General features: G+C 42.2%; 1 protein-coding gene across 6 annotated transcripts in view; it reads right to left on the bottom strand.

Moving 5' to 3' along the window:
* Positions 1–18,506, bottom strand: part of Crag (DENN domain-containing protein Crag) — a 346,089-nt gene that overhangs the window by 185,385 nt on the left and 142,198 nt on the right. For all 6 annotated transcript variants that reach the window (XM_071666294.1, XM_071666290.1, XM_071666288.1 and 3 more), the window contains 2 exons: positions 5,938–6,041; positions 2,392–2,487 (listed from right to left, as the gene is read on the bottom strand). In XM_071666294.1, coding sequence (XP_071522395.1) covers positions 2,392–2,487; positions 5,938–6,041 — 200 coding nt within the window. The remainder of the gene's footprint in view (positions 1–2,391; positions 2,488–5,937; positions 6,042–18,506) is intronic.

Raw genomic sequence — 18,506 nt, 5'->3', positions numbered from 1 at the left:
GTTGTGTGCAGGAGGGTGGATGTGCTGGAAATGAGATGTTTGAGGACAATGTGTGGTGTGAGGTGGTTTGATCGAGTAAGTAACGTAAGGGTAAGAGAGATGTGTGGAAATAAAAAGAGCGTGGTTGAGAGAGCAGAAGAGGGTGTTTTGAAATGGTGTGGGCACATGGAGAGAATGAGTGAGGAAAGATTGACCAAGAGGATATATGTGTCGGAGGTGGAGGGAACGAGGAGAAGTGGGAGACCACATTGGAGGTGGAAAGATGGAGTGAAAAAGATTTTGTGTGATTGGGGCCTGAACATGCAGGAGGGTGAAAGGAGGGCAAGGAATAGAGTGAATTGGATCGATGTGGTATACCAGGGTTGACGTGCGGTCAGTGGACTGAATCAGGGCATGTGAAGCGTCTGGGGTAAACCATGGAAAGTTGTGTGGGGCCTGGATGTGGAAAGGGAGCTGTGGTTTTGGGCATTATTGCATGACAGCTAGAGACTGAGTGTGAACGAATGGGGCCTTTGTTTTCTTTTCCTAGTGCTACGTCGCACACATGAGGGGGGAGGGGGATGGTATTCCATGTGTGGCGAGGTGGCGATAGGAATGAATAAAGGCAGACAGTGTGAATTGTGTGCATGGGTATAAATGTATGTGTCTGTGTGTGTATATATATGTGTACATTGAGATGTATAGGTATGTATATTTGCATGTGTGGACGTGTATGTATATACATTGTGTATGGGGGTGGGTTGGGCCATTTCTTTCATCTGTTTCCTTGTGCTACCTCGCAAATGCGGGAGACAGCGACAAAGCAAAAAAAAAATAAATAAATAAATAAATAACATGTATGTGGATATATGTAAATATATGTGTATGTGAGTGGATGTATCTTTCTTTGTCTGTTTCCTGGCACCATCTTGCTGACACGAGAAACGGCAATCAAGTATGAAAAGAAAAGAAAAATTCATACATTCTTGCCCTTTCCTGTGTGAGCAAGGTGGTGACAAGAACAGATGACTGAACCTTCCTCTTGACCTCCCACCATTTTCTCTTGTACATCTAATTATTCACACTCCTTTCTTGTAAATAATGCCCATGTATCTCTCTTTCACAAGCAATCTTACTTCACTATCCCACCACTCATTCCACTTTCTCATCTGCCCCATCCTTTCACCTTCTGCATGTCACACACTTCTCTTGCATGTGCCAGCAATTCTTCCTTAAATATCTCCTATTTCTCAACCTAGCTTTCTTTACTCTCACTTTTTGCCCTATACGCTCAACCTCTCATGGTATTTCTTAACACTATTGTCTTTATAAAGCTCACATACACTGACCGTCCTCTGCCTAACCATACTATCTCATCTTTTCCAAAAATTACAAATCTTCAACTTTGCCTCCATCATGTAAGGATTATACATCCCATCAGCTGCCCCTCTCAGCACATTCATATCCATGGGTCTCTCTTTTGCAAGCCTATCAATCAATATGTAATCAAATAATACCCATCTTTCCAATTCACCCACATATACTTATTGATGTTCATCTTTAAACATGGCATTACTAATCACCAGTCCTTTTTCAACACACAACTTCAAAAGCTGTTCATCATTTTTAATAATATCACTGAATACCCCATGTCCCAAAATTTTACCCTCTACTGCCACATTATTCAATTTCTCATTTCATTTACCTATCACAAATAACCCATCTCTTGCATCAAAACTGTGACACAATCACCCAGTTGCTCCAAGAACACAGCCTCTCATCACCATCATCCTTAGTGTGGTCAAGTGCATAAACACTAATAATAATCACACATCTTTCATAAGCCACTTTAATTTTTACCCATTTCAGTCTGAAACTTCCTTACACTGTCTCTCATATTCCCACAACTACCACTTCAGCAGGAGCAGTGCCCCTTCCTTTCCCATTATCCTTGAGCTTTGTTTCATTCAGATGTAAAAAAATCAGGTTCCTTTCCTCAAACATACCACCTATTTCTCATTTCTTCCCATCTTGGTTACATCCAATCACATTCAGACAACCCATACCTGGTGCGAATTTCAAGGTGGCTGAGCACTCCTCGTCTGGGTCCCAATGTTCCATCTTTTAGAAACTGAATTCCTGCTCCCGCATTACTAAGTCACATTCTACAACATGCAGGGAAAACGTCTTAATAAATGATGTCATCACATATGTTAGAATATCAACGGAAGAGATCTAAGGTCGTGAGCATGCGTGTTTATGCATAATGAATGAGCTGTGTGCAGGAGGTGATACAAATGAGGAAAAAATCATTGCAATAAGAAAAAATTGAGAGGCACCAATGAGATCCCACATAAAGGAATGAGAAACAAATTCTGTTTAAATATTTTTCTGCATTCTTGAAATTGTTACCTGAACTGAGAGTGTCTGTCTTGGCATGGGGTGCAGGAGGGTGTGAGTCCAAAGATGTGCCACTCTCAAGGGACACTCGTGAGGCACTATCAGCATCTGCAAAAGGGAAGGTATGAATTAGTTTTAACATATGAAAGTGGGTATATATTCTTAAAACATCATCCTGTTTATAGAAGAAACTAAAGTATTTATAAACTTACCATTCCAGTTTTTAAGAAACATCAGTGAGAACTTTATTCAATACAAAAGTGTAGGCATGGGTTTGTGGGATACCAATGGTAGTACTAATATTTGAGAAAAACTTTCTATTAAGAGGTAAGGGTACGTAGTTAATGAGTAGAGAGTGAAGATCAAAGGTGGAGTGACAGGAGTAACAGAACAGCTTGAAAGAGTAGGGGAGTCAAGTGCTGATGTGGCATACTGATATGGAAATACACAATAGTTACAGAGTAGCCAAAATGTATACATAAAAGAAGTAAAAAGAACACAACTGAGCTATAGGACAGGTTGTAGAAATGTGACAAAAAGTGAGGTGATGTAAGTACTCTCAAACAATCTTGCAAGGGGCCACAATATTTACACTATAACAGAATACCTTTCTGCTCCAGTTTATCCCAAGCATGAAAACTGACAATGGGATTACTACAATAGTGGGTTTTAAAATATAAAAACAATTTCTCTACTGTAGGTACAGCCCTATAAGCAACTGAAAAATCACTTGCTTGGTAGTAGGTTAAAACATCATTTAATTCCAAAAATGTGGCACATCCAAGAGGATTCGCCCTAAACAAGTATGAGACAGAGGAAGCCACTAGCATTTGTTCACAAGACTCAACAACTTACACAACCTGCCCAGGCCCATGATGTCATGGCAATGAGGTGAACTACAGCCAAGTGATCCTTCACCCACATTCATCTGCAGACTGTTGGCATCTAAGAATGATAGGAAGGTAGTGAGGAAGGAAAGGAAAATAAGTGGATGTTTCTTCAAAGCCAATAAAGACTTACCAGGACCTTAAGACACACCCTCATTAAGAAGAATGAAAACTAAAGAAAGAACAGCACCTAATAATATGTAACTCCCATCCAGGGTGATCCTCATCTGACAGCAGCATATTCAAAATCACATAATATTTATACAGAGGTACTGTTAAACAAAGGTAGGAGCATTTCTTAAGCAACAATATATCCTCTTTTGCTAATCTTAATCAATTAGAAGTTTCTTAAGGCAGACAGATGACATTATCCAAACAATACAAGCTCTATCAAAACATCCACATATCAGTCAGTATTAATGGTAGATGAAGTAAGTCTTAGCAAAAGCAGCAAAAGAGGGAAAAAAATTTTTCTGTGGTACTTTTTTGCAGAAGCACCTTCTTTAAAGGCATTGGGTAGAAAAACACTAAAATGGAGGCTAGAAATATCAATGAACAACAAACAAATCAGCTGTTAAATCAAAGTGAGTCCACAAGATGGTTTTGTTAACAATGCCAAGAGAGGCAGTTGATAAGTTTGTTGAGTATTCCTAGGAAATTATATGAGGGGGTGTTGATTGGGAGGGTAAAGGCATGTACAGAGCATCAGACTGGGGAAGAGCAGAGTGGTTTCAGAAGTGGTAGAGGATGTGTGGATCAGGTGTTTGCTTTGAAGAATGTAGGTGAGAAATACTTAGAAAAACAGATGGATTTGTATGCAGCATTTATGGATCTGGAGAAGGCATATGATAGGGTGGACAGAGATGCTCTGTGGAAGGTTTTGAGAGTATATGGTGTGGGAGGTAAGTTGCTAGAAGCAGTGAAAAGTTTTTATCAAGGATGTAAGGCATGTGTATGAGTAGGAAGAGAGGAGAGTGGTCGGTTCCCAGTGAATGTTGGTTTGTGGCAGGGGTGTGTAATGTCTTCAAAGTTGATCAATTTGTTTATGAATGGGGTGGTTAGGGAGGTGAAGGCAAGAGTTTTGGGGAGAGGGGCAAGTATGCAGTATGTTCTGGATGAGAGGGCTTGGGAAATGAGTCACGTTATTTGCTGATGATACAGTGCTGGTGGCTGATTCGGGTGAGAATCTGCAGAAGCTGGTGACTGAGTCTGGTACAGTGTGTGAAAGAGGAAAGTTGAGAGTAAACATGAATAAGAGCAAGGTTATTAGGTTCAGTAGAGTTGAGGGACAAGTAAATTGGGAGGTATATTTGAATGGAGAAAAACCGAAGGAAGTGAAGTGTTTTAGATATCTGGGAGTGGACTTTGCAGCGAATGGAACCATGGAAGTGAAAATGAGTCACAGGTGGGGGTGGGAGCGAAGGTTCTGGGAGTGTTGAGGAATGTGTAGAAGGTGAGAACATTATCTCGGAGAGCAAAAATGGGGATGTTTGATGGAATGGTAGTTCCAAGAATCTTATAAAGTTGCAAGGCATGGACTATAGATAGGGTTGTGCGGAGGAGGGTGGATGTGTTGGAAATGAAATGTTTGAGGACAATATGTGGTGTAAGCTGGTTTGATCGAGTAAGTAATGAAAGGGTAAGAGAGATGTGTGGTATTAAAAAGAGTGTGGTTGAGAGAGCAGTAGAGGGTGTGTTGAAATGGTTTGAACACATGGAGAGAATGAGTGAAGAAAGATTGGCAAAGAGGATATATGTGTCAGAGATGGAGGAAAGGAGAAGCGGGAGACCAAACTGGAGGTGGAAGGATAGTGTTAAAAAGATTTTGAGTGACTGGGGCCTGAATATACTGGAGGATGATAGTCGTGCAAGGAATAGAGTGAACTGGAATGATGTGGTATACATGGGTCAGTTGACGTGCTGTCAACATATTGAACCAGGGCATGTGAAGCATCTGGGGCAAAACATGGAAAGGTCTGTGGGGCCTGGATGTGGAAAGGGAGCTGTGGTTTCAGTGCATTTCATGACAGCTAGAGACAATGCGAATGAATGTGGCCTTTTTTGTCTGTTCCTGGTGCTGCCTTGCTGGAGGGTGTGTGTGTGTGTGTGTGTGTGTGTGTGTGTGTGTGTGTGTGCTATTTCGTGTGTGGCAGGGTGGCGACATGAATGGATGAAGGCAGCAAGTACGGATATGTACATGTGCATAATGTATATGTCTATGCATGTATATGAATGTATACGTTGAAATGTATATGTATGTATAAGTGCGTGTGAGGGTGTTTCTGTATATGCATGTGTATGTGGGTGGGTTTGGCCATTCTTCGTCTGTTTCATTGCACTACCTTGCTAATGCAGGAGGAGGTAGTGAAGTATAATAAATAAATACACAAATATAAAATATAAATATACAAACTAACCAGTAGCTTTACTGTTCTTAACAGTGAGGTGCTGCATAGCATTTGAATTTTTTCTTCCCATATGTATGGAGTGCTACTGAAACTTGTGATGCATATAACAACTCAAAACTAACTTTTAATGAATTTTCAAAGCAAATGATGTAAATTGCATCACTGGGACTAAGTAGTAAAATTGCAGTTGCAGCATGAGAATGTAAGAGTGTTAAGATAATTATTCTTAAACTACAAAAGTGTATACTCAGTAAAACTCTAACCTGTTAGGCACTTGTCGACTACATCCAAGGAAAGTGAAGATTTTCTTCTTTGTGCTCGTTCCATACCCGAACGTTTGAATGCTGACACACCAATCACCACATTCCTGAGAAAAACATTTTCTCAGGATGAGGGACTTTTTTCTGCTAAAACATGTCTTTCAGTCGATAATGAATGCAAAGAAAATGCAAAAAATGAGACCATGAGCCTACTCTAGGCACAAAAAACACATTTCAAATGGTAAAGAAATAAGAAATTTTTTTCAACTGTACTTGAAAAACTTCCACTTCCCCCTTAATATGGCATGTGGGGACTACCAAACCAGCCAAATGACCCTCCAATGCAACAGGCTTAGGAGTTTTGAAAAAGTAAGAATGAAAAGCTTATAATGTGGAAGTCATCCCTTCCTCAGCTATGAAGAGAATCAGCAACCAGAAAACAATTCAATCTTCATTACTATATTTCTCTGTTTGATGTTCTTGTCACTACTACATGCCAGCATAAGACAGCAAGTTATACTTGGGTAAGGGGAAGGTGATCATTCAAGCAAAACCAATTAAAATGATAAACTAACAAAAAGCCAGTAGTAAAGCACGATTATATAAATCTCATGATACTTAAATGTTTAAATGTTTGAACATCAGATTCCACTCATTAACAATATGCATCAGTTTGATGACAAAACAAAACTGTATTCCCAGACATCTTTCAAGTGTTCTTTCATCTTTTAATCTTTAATATATCTCTAAGCACAAGTGCCCCTATAAACTCAGATTTGGAAAGGATTTCTACAGGGCAGAAGTAACCTGTTTCAGTTTATCATATATACACTCAATTTCCTAAAAATTTGTGTTTTCTATTTCTCTCTCTCTCCCTACATCTTAAATTTTTCACTTTCCATTGATGGCTTTATATTACCATAATCTAGCACATTAAACCTTTGTGAAATTACTATACCACCTATTTTAGAACCCCTTTTTTTTTTTTTTTTTGTTCTTTCTCGCTGTCTCCCGCGTTTGCGAGGTAGCACAAGGAAACAGACGAAAGAAATGGCCCAACCCACCCCCATACACATGTATATACATACACGTCCACACACGCAAATATACATACCTATATATCTCAATGTACACATATATACACACACAGGCATATACATATATACACATGTACATAATTCATACTGTCTGCCTTTATTTATTCCCATCGCCACTCCACACATGGAATAACATCCCCCTCTCCCCTCATGTGTGCGAGGTAGCGCTAGGAAAAGACAACAAAGGCCACATTCCTTCACACTCAGTCTCCAGCTGTCATGTAATAATGCACCTAAACCACAGCTCCCTTTCCACATCCAGGCCCCACAGAACTTTCCATGGTTTACCCCAGATGCTTCACATGCCCTGGTTCAATCCATTGACAGCACGTCGAACCCAGTATACCACATCGTTCCAATTCACTCTATTCCTTGCCTGCCTTTCACCCTCCTGCATGTTCAGGCCCCGATCACTCAAAATCTTTTTCACTCCATTCTTCCACCTCCAATTTGGTCTCCTACTTCTCCTCGTTCCCTCCACCTCTGACACATATATCCTCTTGGTCAATCTTTCCTCACTCATTCTCTCCATGTGCCCAAACCATTTCAAAACACCCTCTTCTGCTCTCTCAACCACGCTCTTTTTATTTCCACACATCTCTCTTACCCTTACATTACTTACTCGATCAAACCACCTCACACCACATATTGTCCTCAAACATGTCATTTCCAGCACATCCATCCTCCTCCGCACAACTCTATCCATAGCCCACGCCTCACAACCATACAACATTGTTGGAACGAACCACTATTCCTTCAAACATAGCCATTTTTGCTTTCCGAAATAATGTTCTCGACTTCCACACATTCTTCAAGGCTCCCAGGATTTTCGCCCCCTCCCCCACCCTATGATTCACTTCCGCTTCCATGGTTCCATTCGCTGCCAGATCCACTCCCAGATATCTAAAACACTTTACTTCCTCCAGTTTTTCTCCATTCAAACTTACCTCCCAATTGACTTGAAACTCAACCCTACTGTACCTAATAACCTTGCTCTTATTCACATTTACTCTTAACTTTCTTCTTTCACACACTTTACCAAACTACTCTTAACTTTCTTCTTTCACACACTTTACCAAACTCAGTCACCAGCTTCTGCAGTTTCTCACATGAATCAGCCACCAGCGCTGTATCATCAGCGAACAACAACTGACTCACTTCCCAAGCTCTCTCATCCACAACAGACTGCATCCTTGCCCCTCTTTCCAAAACTCTTGCATTCACCTCCCTAACAACCCTATCCATAAACAACGTATATATATTACTTTATACTTTATACTTTGTCGCTGTCTCCCGCGTTTGCGAGGTACCGCAAGGAAATGGCCCAACGAAAGAAATGGCCCAACCCCCCCCATACACATGTATATACATACGTCCACACACGCAAATATAGATACCTACACAGCTTTCCATGGTTTACCCCAGACGCTTCACATGCCTTGATTCAATCCACTGACGACGTTCAACGGTATACCCAAAGTCCAATTACTCTATTCCTTGCCTCCTTTCACCCTACTCGACCATGTTCAGGCCTCCCAACACTTACACCACAATAACTCCTGATTTTATATTCGCTCTCATCCAATCTCTTCCCCCCTTTCCAAGATATTCGGTGTACTACTCCACACACCACTTTTCTATGACCGTTGCACTCACTCCTCCTTCACTCGCAATACCCTCATCCTCACCTTTCATCGTTGCCTGGTGTACACTCTTTTATTCAGTACTACTACTCTACCTTATTATTCTGCTCTCTGTAGACACCCTCAAAGCCCACTCTCAAAAACATATACTCAATCCCCTTTTTCTGCTTTATACCGAGTATCGCTACTTTTTATCAATTAATTGAATATTCTTCGTTCCGAAGACCTTAACCGATTAAAACACTTCGCGATTCGATACTGCCATGTATCGACTCTTATTAACAATCTTACTCCATTCTTCAACGCTCTCTCCTATATGCGCATTGTCTTTCAAAAACAGACTCATTCTCTCAAATTACCCGACTATCTCTGATTCCTGCGTCGCGCACACTCTTACATTCGATTTCACTGATCGACCTAACGACTCTAGCCACACCTATACTTCTCTCAACACTGGTATGCGCAATCCATCTTACTCTCCTTCTCCATCTCTTCAAACATTACCTCACTTTATGCTTTCCGAGAGTGTCTCATTTGTTCCATAACGCTTCCACATCGGATTTCTATCAAGGGACTTCCCGCTCAGAAGTTTTCGCTACCTACTAACTACGCCCCCACCACTCTGATCTCTCACTAATGTCGCAGCTTTCTCTCTTGGTCTTGCTCGCAAAATCGCCAGCGTGCCTGATCCAAATCTTCTACCCTAGCGATCATGCACTAAACAGCCTCTCCCTATTACCGTACCTCGCACTTGTTTCTGTTACTCATCTTCTCTACTACACTACTTAATAGACTCGCATTAAGATTTAGCTTAATCGATATACCTTCTACAACTTCACTCTAGCGCTGTGCAATCAAATCTACTAATCTTTTGCTCTTGTATCTTATGCGCCAGGAGGTGTGTAGACTGTATTATATTCTTCCTTCCGCCATATCCGCTATGTACTCAATATACTGAATCTTCTCAATGCTTTCACCCGCTTCTCGTCTCATGTTTCTAATGAACTCTCCGCTCCACCCTCCTGTGCCTGTCAACTACTCCAACAAACAGCGCTTATAACAACATCTAAGAATGAAGCACGCTGCTCACATTTCCTAAGCTCTCTCCTAGCTCCCACTACAAGCAGTCAATTGTCCACAAATTTACATTTTCCACTACGTTCTTCTCGCCAAATAGAATAATACTGCAATATATATTAACTCAATATATCATAATAATTTTATTTACTCTTCGGGAGTATCAAGGCTGGGAAATTCTTAGACATCTTTACACTTTCACTCGTATTCCTGCAAGTGTCGTAAGACTGATAGGCGATACATCCCTAGGGAGGGAGATGTGGAGAGGAATGGAAATCCTTCCCTCCCTCTCTACCTTTTATTTATTTTATTTTTTAATGATTCTTTTCCTCAAAAAGAAGCGAATAGAGTAGCATTGGGGCCAGGTCACGGGTGATTCTCCTTCACGATCAGGCCGTCCTTGTTACCAATACCTGTATCTACCCTACGATTCAAATAAAGCCTCCCGAGGAATATACTAAACCCAAAAAACACTATCTATCAATGTGCTCTCGAAATCGCATTTAATTTATAGATGAAATGAGTGAACATGTTATTCTAGATCCTTAAAAAGAATCCAAAATGTAAAAATACATAATATAAAAATACTGTATTACTACCTATTATGTACTATGTAACAACTCTAAAATTCTTTATTCTAACGTATATAGATATCTCTACATATACATAAACACATTATATTATACTATCTTTGTGTATGTCACCCAAAACACCCCTAATCAACTTTTCATCACATGTATTCCGTCTACGCTGATCCTACCTAATCCCGCAGCCTTAGACTCATAGAGATCCATCCCCAACACGACTTACCAAACATTCAGCGAAACCAAAACCCACGGTACAATACATAACTAACACACTCAGATTACCAGAAGATACCATAAGAATTCCGTCAGAGGCACTCACTCATCAAATCCTTACCCTACCCATCCCATCTTACAACAATGTACCTACACTATTATAAATCTCCGTAATAACACACCATACATGCTCTCCCCTCTATCAATAACATCATTCAAAATCTCACCCCTCATTGATACACCTCACATCATGAACCATAACAACCACAAAAGGCGCAAAATCACAAACCTATATCACAACAGAAACGCACATAACCTCCATTCGACATCTATGATCTTTCTCACTACTCTCAACTCCCTCAATTCAGAACTAACTTAGCAACTAACCAACGTGAATGTTACCCTTCTATACCAACTTTAAAAACTCAAAGCCACATAATCTCTAACATAGATACCATACATCATCAGCCCACTCCAACTTCACCACCTCACACTCCATTCCCCTTGCCCACTCCCCCCACCTTCACCTCACTTATATCCCTCACCCACACCCACACTCCCGCGCCCAATGTTCCTCCAGGCCCACCGATCCCTCCAACCAACACCAACACACTTTTTTCCACCACTACCCCTCACTCTTCCACCTCTCCATCTCACTCTCCTCAAATTTCCGCGTACCTCCTCCTCGATTACCTCCGATCTCGTTCCCAACTAACACCCACCTCCCCCCGCAATCCTCACTAATCTCTCTTGCGTGTCAACTTTACACCTCATTACCCTCTCATTCTCTCCATATCGTCACACACCAACACATTCTCACATACTATATCAAACCACTTCTCTCTCTGCACTCTATCCTCCCCTCTACACACCCACACCGCTCTACCTTTCTAATACCTTACACAACACCAACCTACTCTCCCATCCCTATCCACACCAACTCACACCCTCCTCTCACACCCCCCCGATCTCACACTATCCATGCTGACTACAACATCCACCACTCATCTCTCACCAGTTTCACCAAACAACTCCATTACAGCCGAGTACCATCACCCAACGAACCACCAGTATTCATACTCACCATTATACTCTCACCTGAACACATTAAACTCCTCTCCACACTCTTGGCCCGCCCAACCTCCACACCCGTTACTCCACAACACAGACCCCTATAGCCCACCCTCGCACCACCAACAATTCTATACCATCACCTAGACAGCCCATTAAGCAGTCCATGAAGGTATAAAATTACACCAAGCCTAAACTCTACTATGTGACTCATTAACCATCAAACCACATATGTCTACTTAGCCAAGTTCTCTCCTCCGATAGACACTGCCCTTGTCCAATCCTCACTGCCACCCTTACTCCACTAACCCACCCTACTGACTCCTCGCACCTCATTATTGAGACCCTTACTCCCCCCCCCTTGCTTTTTTCACGCCCTAATCACCTTCCATTATCTCCCACCCCTCACCCTCACTCCAATGATTTCAAGAAAATGTGGACCTTAACTTCCTCCTCTCCGGCATTTCCTCAATTACCACTTAAGCTGTGTCTATATATATATATATATATTATTTTTTTTTTTTTTTTGTTTTGTCGCTGTCTCGGTTTGGAGGTAGGGCAAGGAAACAGACGAAGAAAATGGCCCAACCCACCCCATAACATGTTTTATACTACGTCCACACCGCAAATATACAAAACACACAGTTTTCCCAAAGGTTACCCCAGACGTTCACATGCCCGATTCAATCCACGACAGCGTAAACCCCCGGGTTTTTTCCCACATGGGCCCCAATTCACTCTATTCCTTCCTCCTTTCACCTCCGGCATGTTCAGGCCCCATCACACAAAATCTTTTTCACTCCATTTTTCCCACCTCCAATTTGGTCTCCCTCTTTCCTCGTTCCCCCCCATCCACACATATTTTCCTCTTGGTCAACCCTTTCTCACTCATTCTCTCCATGTGCCCAAACATTTCAAAACCTCTTCTGCTCTCCAACAGCTCTTTTTATTTCCACACATCTCTTTACCCTAGTACTTACTCGATCAAAACCCTCACACCACACATTGCTAAACATCTCATTTCCAGAACTCAACCTCCGCGACCACTCTATCCCTAGCCCAGCCTCGCAACCATACAAAAATTGTTGGAACACTATTCCCTTTAAACATCCCATTTTTGCTTTCCGAGATAGTCTCGACTTCCACACATTCTTTCAAGGCTCCAGATTTTCGCCCCTCCCCCACCTATGGTCCACTTCCGTTCCAGTTCATCCGCTGCCGATCCACTCCCAATATTAAACACTTTACTCTCCCGTTTTTCTCCATTCCCAAAATCACTCCCAAAATTTTTTTGACCCTCAAAAAATATTTTACCTAATACCTCTCTTAAATTACTTTTCTCTTAACTTTTTTCTTTCACACACTTTACCAAACTCAGTCACCAGCTTCTCCGTTTCTCACATGAATCAGCCCCCAGCGCTTATCATCCGCGACACAACTGACTCCATTTCCCCAAACTCCTCATTCCCAAAGATTCACTTGCCCCCCCTTTCAAAAAATCTTGCATTCACCTCCCTAACAACCCTCCATAAAAAAATTTAACCAACATTAGAACATCACAACCCCGCGCAAACCTCCCTCATGAGAACCAATCACTTTCCTTCTTCCTACACGTCCCAAAGCCCTTTCATCCTCGAAAAAAAAACTTTTAAATTTTTAAAATGGGGGGCTTAAACCCCCTTCTTTTTTTAAATTTTCCAAAGAAGGCACCCCTACAATTCCCCCCAAAGGCCCAGTCCCTTGTATTTTTACCTCCTTGCTTCAAAAAATCACTAATTATAAGAAAGAAAATTTATCTAACAAAATATATATTTATATATATATATATATATATATAATATATATATATATATATAAAATATTTATATTTTATATATAAAAGGGGGAGAACAATGGAATAAGGGGGGGGGAGGAATGGGAGTATTAGGGAATCATGTGGGTTGCGCAAAAGATGCTTGGGCATGAGAAGAGTGGGGGTGGGCTGTTTTTGAAAGGGTAGTGAGTGGTGGGATGAAGAAGTAAGAGTATTTGTGAAAGAGAAGAGAGAGGCTTTGACGATTTTGAGGGAAAAATGCAATTGGTGGAGAAGTATAAAAAAGAGACGGGGGTCAAGAGAAGGAAACGAGGTGAAAAAAAGGGCAAAATGAGAGTTGGGGTGAGAGACTATCAGTAAATTTTAGGGAAAAAAAGATGTTCTGGAAGGAGGTAAATTTGGGTGCGTAAGACAAGGGAGCAAATGGGAACTTCAGTGAGGGCGTAAATGGGGAGGTGATAACCCACGTAGCGGTGATGTGAGAGAGGTGATGGAAGTGTATTTTGAAGGTTTGTTGAATGTGTCTGATGGACAGAGTGGCAGATATAGGGTGTTTTGGTCGAGGTGGTGTGCAAAGTGAGAGGGTTAGGGAAATATGATTTGGTAAAACAGAGAAGAGGTAGTAAAAGCTTTGCGGAGATGAAAGCGGCAAGGCGCAGGTTGGATGGTATTGCAGTGGAATTTATAAGAAAGGGGGTGACTGTATTGTTGACTGGTTGTAAGGTTATTTAATGTATGTATGACTATGGTGAGGTGCCTGAGGATTGGCGGAATGCGGTGCATAGTGCCATTGTACAAAGGCAAAGGGGATAAGAGTGAGTGCTCAAATTACAGAGGTATAAGTTTGTTGAGTATTCCTGGTAAATTATATGGGAGGGTATTGATTGAGAGGGTGAAGGCATGTACAGAGCATCAGATTGGGGAAGAGCAGTGCGGTTTCAGAAGTGGTAGAGGATGTGTGGATCAGGTGTTTGCTTTGAAGAATGTATGTGAGAAATACTTAGAAAAGCAAATGGATTTGTATGTAGCATTTATGGATCTGGAGAAGGCATATGATAGAGTTGATAGAGATGCTCTGTGGAAGGTATTAAGAATATATGGTGTGGGAGGCAAGTTGTTAGAAGCAGTGAAAAGTTTTTATCGAGGATGTAAGGCATGTGTACGTGTAGGAAGAGAGGAAAGTGATTGGTTCTCAGTGAATGTAGGTTTGCGGCAGGGGTGTGTGATGTCTCCATGGTTGTTTAATTTGTTTATGGATGGGGTTGTAAGGGAGGTAAATGCAAGAGTCCTGGAAAGAGGGGCAAGTATGAAGTCTGTTGGGGATGAGAGAGCTTGGGAAGTGAGTCAGTTGTTGTTCGCTGATGATACAGCGCTGGTGGCTGATTCATGTGAGAAACTGCAGAAGCTGGTGACTGAGTTTGGTAAAGTGTGTGGAAGAAGAAAGTTGAGAGTAAATGTGAATAAGAGCAAGGTTATTAGGTACAGTAGGGGTGAGGGTCAAGTCAATTGGGAGGTGAGTTTGAATGGAGAAAAACTGGAGGAAGTGAAGTGTTTTAGATATCTGGGAGTGGATCTGTCAGCGGATGGAACCATGGAAGCGGAAGAGGATCATAGGGTGGGGGAGGGGGCGAAAATTTTGGGAGCCTTGAAAAATGTGTGGAAGTCGAGAACATTATCTCGGAAAGCAAAAATGGGTATGTTTGAGGGAATAGTGGTTCCAACAATGTTGTATGGTTGCGAGGCGTGGGCTATGGATAGAGATGTGCGCAGGAGGATGGATGTGCTGGAAATGAGATGTTTGAGGACAATGTGTGGTGTGAGGTGGTTTGATCGAGTAAGTAACGTAAGGGTAAGAGAGATGTGTGGAAATAAAAAGAGCGTGGTTGAGAGAGCAGAAGAGGGTGTTTTGAAATGGTTTGGGCACATGGAGAGAATGAGTGAGGAGAGATTGACCAAGAGGATATATGTGTCGGAGGTGGAGGGAACGAGGAGAAGAGGGAGACCAAATTGGAGGTGGAAAGATGGAGTGAAAAAGATTTTGTGTGATCGGGGCCTGAACATGCAGGAGGGTGAAAGGAGGGCAAGGAATAGAGTGAATTGGAGTCATGTGGTATACAGGGGTTGACGTGCTGTCAGTGGATTGAATCAAGGCATGTGAAGCGTCTGGGGTAAACCATGGAAAGCTGTGTAGGTATGTATATTTGCGTGTGTGGACGTGTGTATGTACATGTGTATGGGGGGGGGGGTTGGGCCATTTCTTTCGTCTGTTTCCTTGCGCTACCTCGCAAACGCGGGAGACAGCGAGAAGTTCTAAAAAAAAATAAAAAAAATATTTTTTTTATATTTTTGTTTATACTTTGTCCCCTGTCTCCCGCGTTTGGGGGGTTAGCGCAAGGAAACAGACGATAAGAAATGGCCAACTCCCCCCATACACATGTATACATACGTCCCCACAGCAAATATACATACCTACACAGCTTTCCATGGTTTTACCCAGACGCTTCCAAAGCCTTGTTCAAACCCTGCAGACGTCAACCCCGGGTTTATACCATCGCTCCAATTCATCATCCTTTCCCCCTTTCACCTCCTGATTTTTCAGGCCCCGATCACACAAAAATTTTTTTCCCCATCTTTCCACCTCCCAAATTTGGTTTTCTCCCCTTCCCTCGTTCCCTCCACCCCCGACCATTTTATCCTTCCCTTGGTCATTCTTTCCTCACTCATCCCCTCCATGGGCCCAAACCATTTCAAAAACCCTCTTCTGCTTCTCAACCACGCTCTTTTTATTTTCCCCACATCTCTCTTACCTTTCGTTACTTACTCGATCAAAAACCTCAACCCACAAATTGTCCTCAACATCTCATTTCCAGGCACATCCTTTCCTCCTGCGCACTACTCGTTTTCCATAGCCCACGCCTCGCAACCATATACAAACATTGTTGGGAACCACTATTCATTCAAACATACCCATCTTTTGTCTTCGAGAAGAATGTTCTAGACTTCCACCACATTTTTCAAGGCCCCAGGATTTTCGCCCCCTCCCCCACGATGATCCACTTCCGTGTCTGGTTTCCCTGCCGCTGGCCAGATCCACTCCCCGATATCTAAAAACTTTACTATCCTCTCCAGTTTTTCTCCATTCATAATCACCTCCCAATGACTTCTGGACCATCAACCCTACAGGTACCTAAAAACCTTGCTCTTATTCCTCATTTACTCTTAACTTCTTCTTCCCCACACCCTTTTTCCAAACTCAGTCACCCGCTTTCTTGCGGTATCCTCAATGAACAGCCACCAGCGCTGTATCATCAGCGAACAACAATGACTCACTTCCCAAGCTCTCTCATCCCCAAGGGACTTCATACTTGCCCTCTTTCCAAAAAAAACTCTTGCATTGACCTCCCTAACAACCCCAATCCCAATAAACAAATTAACAACCATGGAGACATCACACATCCCTGCCGCAAACCTACATCACTGAGAACACAATCCCTTTCTCTTTCCTTACAGGTACACTGGCCTTACATCCTCGATAAAAACTTTCACTGCTTCTAACAACTTTTCCTCCACACCATATTTTTCTTAATACCTTCACAGAGATCCTCTATCAACTCTATCATATGCCTTCTCCAGATCCATAATTGCTAACATACAAATCCATTTGCTTTTCTTAAGTATTTCTTCATACATTCTTCAAAGCAAACACCCTCCTACGATCCACCACTAGCACTCTACCACGCTGAACCCCACTGCTATTCACCCCAATTGATGGCTCTGTACATCTTTTCACCCTCTCAATCAATTACCACTACACCATTTAAATCCTTTGTCCCACCGGCGTATTATCCTGTATACCCTTAACTCTAAGCACCAGCCGCGTAATTTGCCAGCAACTCACTTTTCCCTTTGCCTTTAGTAAATGGCACTATGCACGCATGTGCGCCACTCCTCGCACCTCACCATGAGTCTCTCCATTACCCTGCAAATAACCAGTACCAACCAGTTAACAAATACTGTCACCCCTTTTTTAATAAATACAACTGCAATACCATCCAAACCCTGCTAGCCTCCTGCCGGCATTCATCTCCGCAAAGCTTTCACTACCACCTTCTCTGTTTACCAAATCATTTCCCTAACCCTTCCACTTTTGCACACCACCTCGACCAAAACACCTATATTGTCATCGATCATCAAACAATTCAACATATACTTCAAAATACTCAACTCATCTCCCTCTCACTCCACTACTTGTTTTCACTCCTCCCATTGCGCCCTTCCCTGAAGTTCCCATTTGCTCCCTTGTCTTACGACTTTTTTTACCTGCTTCCTGAACTTCATTTTATCTCCCTACACAATTTAATGATACTCTCTACCAACTTCATTTGCCTTCTTTTCACCTATTGCACCGTTTCTCTTGACCTCCTGTCTTTTCTTTTATACATCTCCACTCACTTGCCTTTTTTTCTGCAAAAAATCGTCCAAATGCCTCTTTTCTCTATCCTAATACTCAATTACTTCCTTAACTCCCACATCCCTCCCTTCTCTAATCAAAAACCCACTCCCAACTCTTCTCACTGCCTAAGAATTTTTCGCGCACTCCACTCACTGACTCTCTCCCTACACCCAGACATAACATTCTACCTCACCACACTCCCCTTACTTACTATTGTTTCTCACCTTTTTCCCTTCTTGTTATCCAGTCTTTCTCTGCGTCTCCTTCTCCACCGGTCTCATTCTCCAAGCCTACACCATACCTCTCACATCCCCTCTCTCCCACCCCACATACCACCTTCACTCTTCTCTTTGCTGCACATAACACCATTTCCAAATCTTCTTAACCCTTAGCACTCACACTACCCGCCTACATGATCCGACATTCCCTCCCCAGTTGCACCACTCCTAGCCTCTTTGTCTCCCCACCCACCAACCCCTCGCTCCCACATAAAGCTCTCTCACTCTGGCCGCCCCGCCTGTTAATCTTATATTTTAGTTCTTCACCAATCTACGCTCTCATGGCCACCATTACTAGCCCCTCAACCTACATCAACGTCACTTTTCATTTTGTTCACTA

The sequence above is a fragment of the Panulirus ornatus genome, chromosome 11 (genome assembly GCF_036320965.1).
Source record: "Panulirus ornatus isolate Po-2019 chromosome 11, ASM3632096v1, whole genome shotgun sequence".
NCBI lineage: Eukaryota > Metazoa > Arthropoda > Malacostraca > Decapoda > Palinuridae > Panulirus > Panulirus ornatus.
This window is presented reverse-complemented; position numbering and strand designations above follow the sequence as displayed.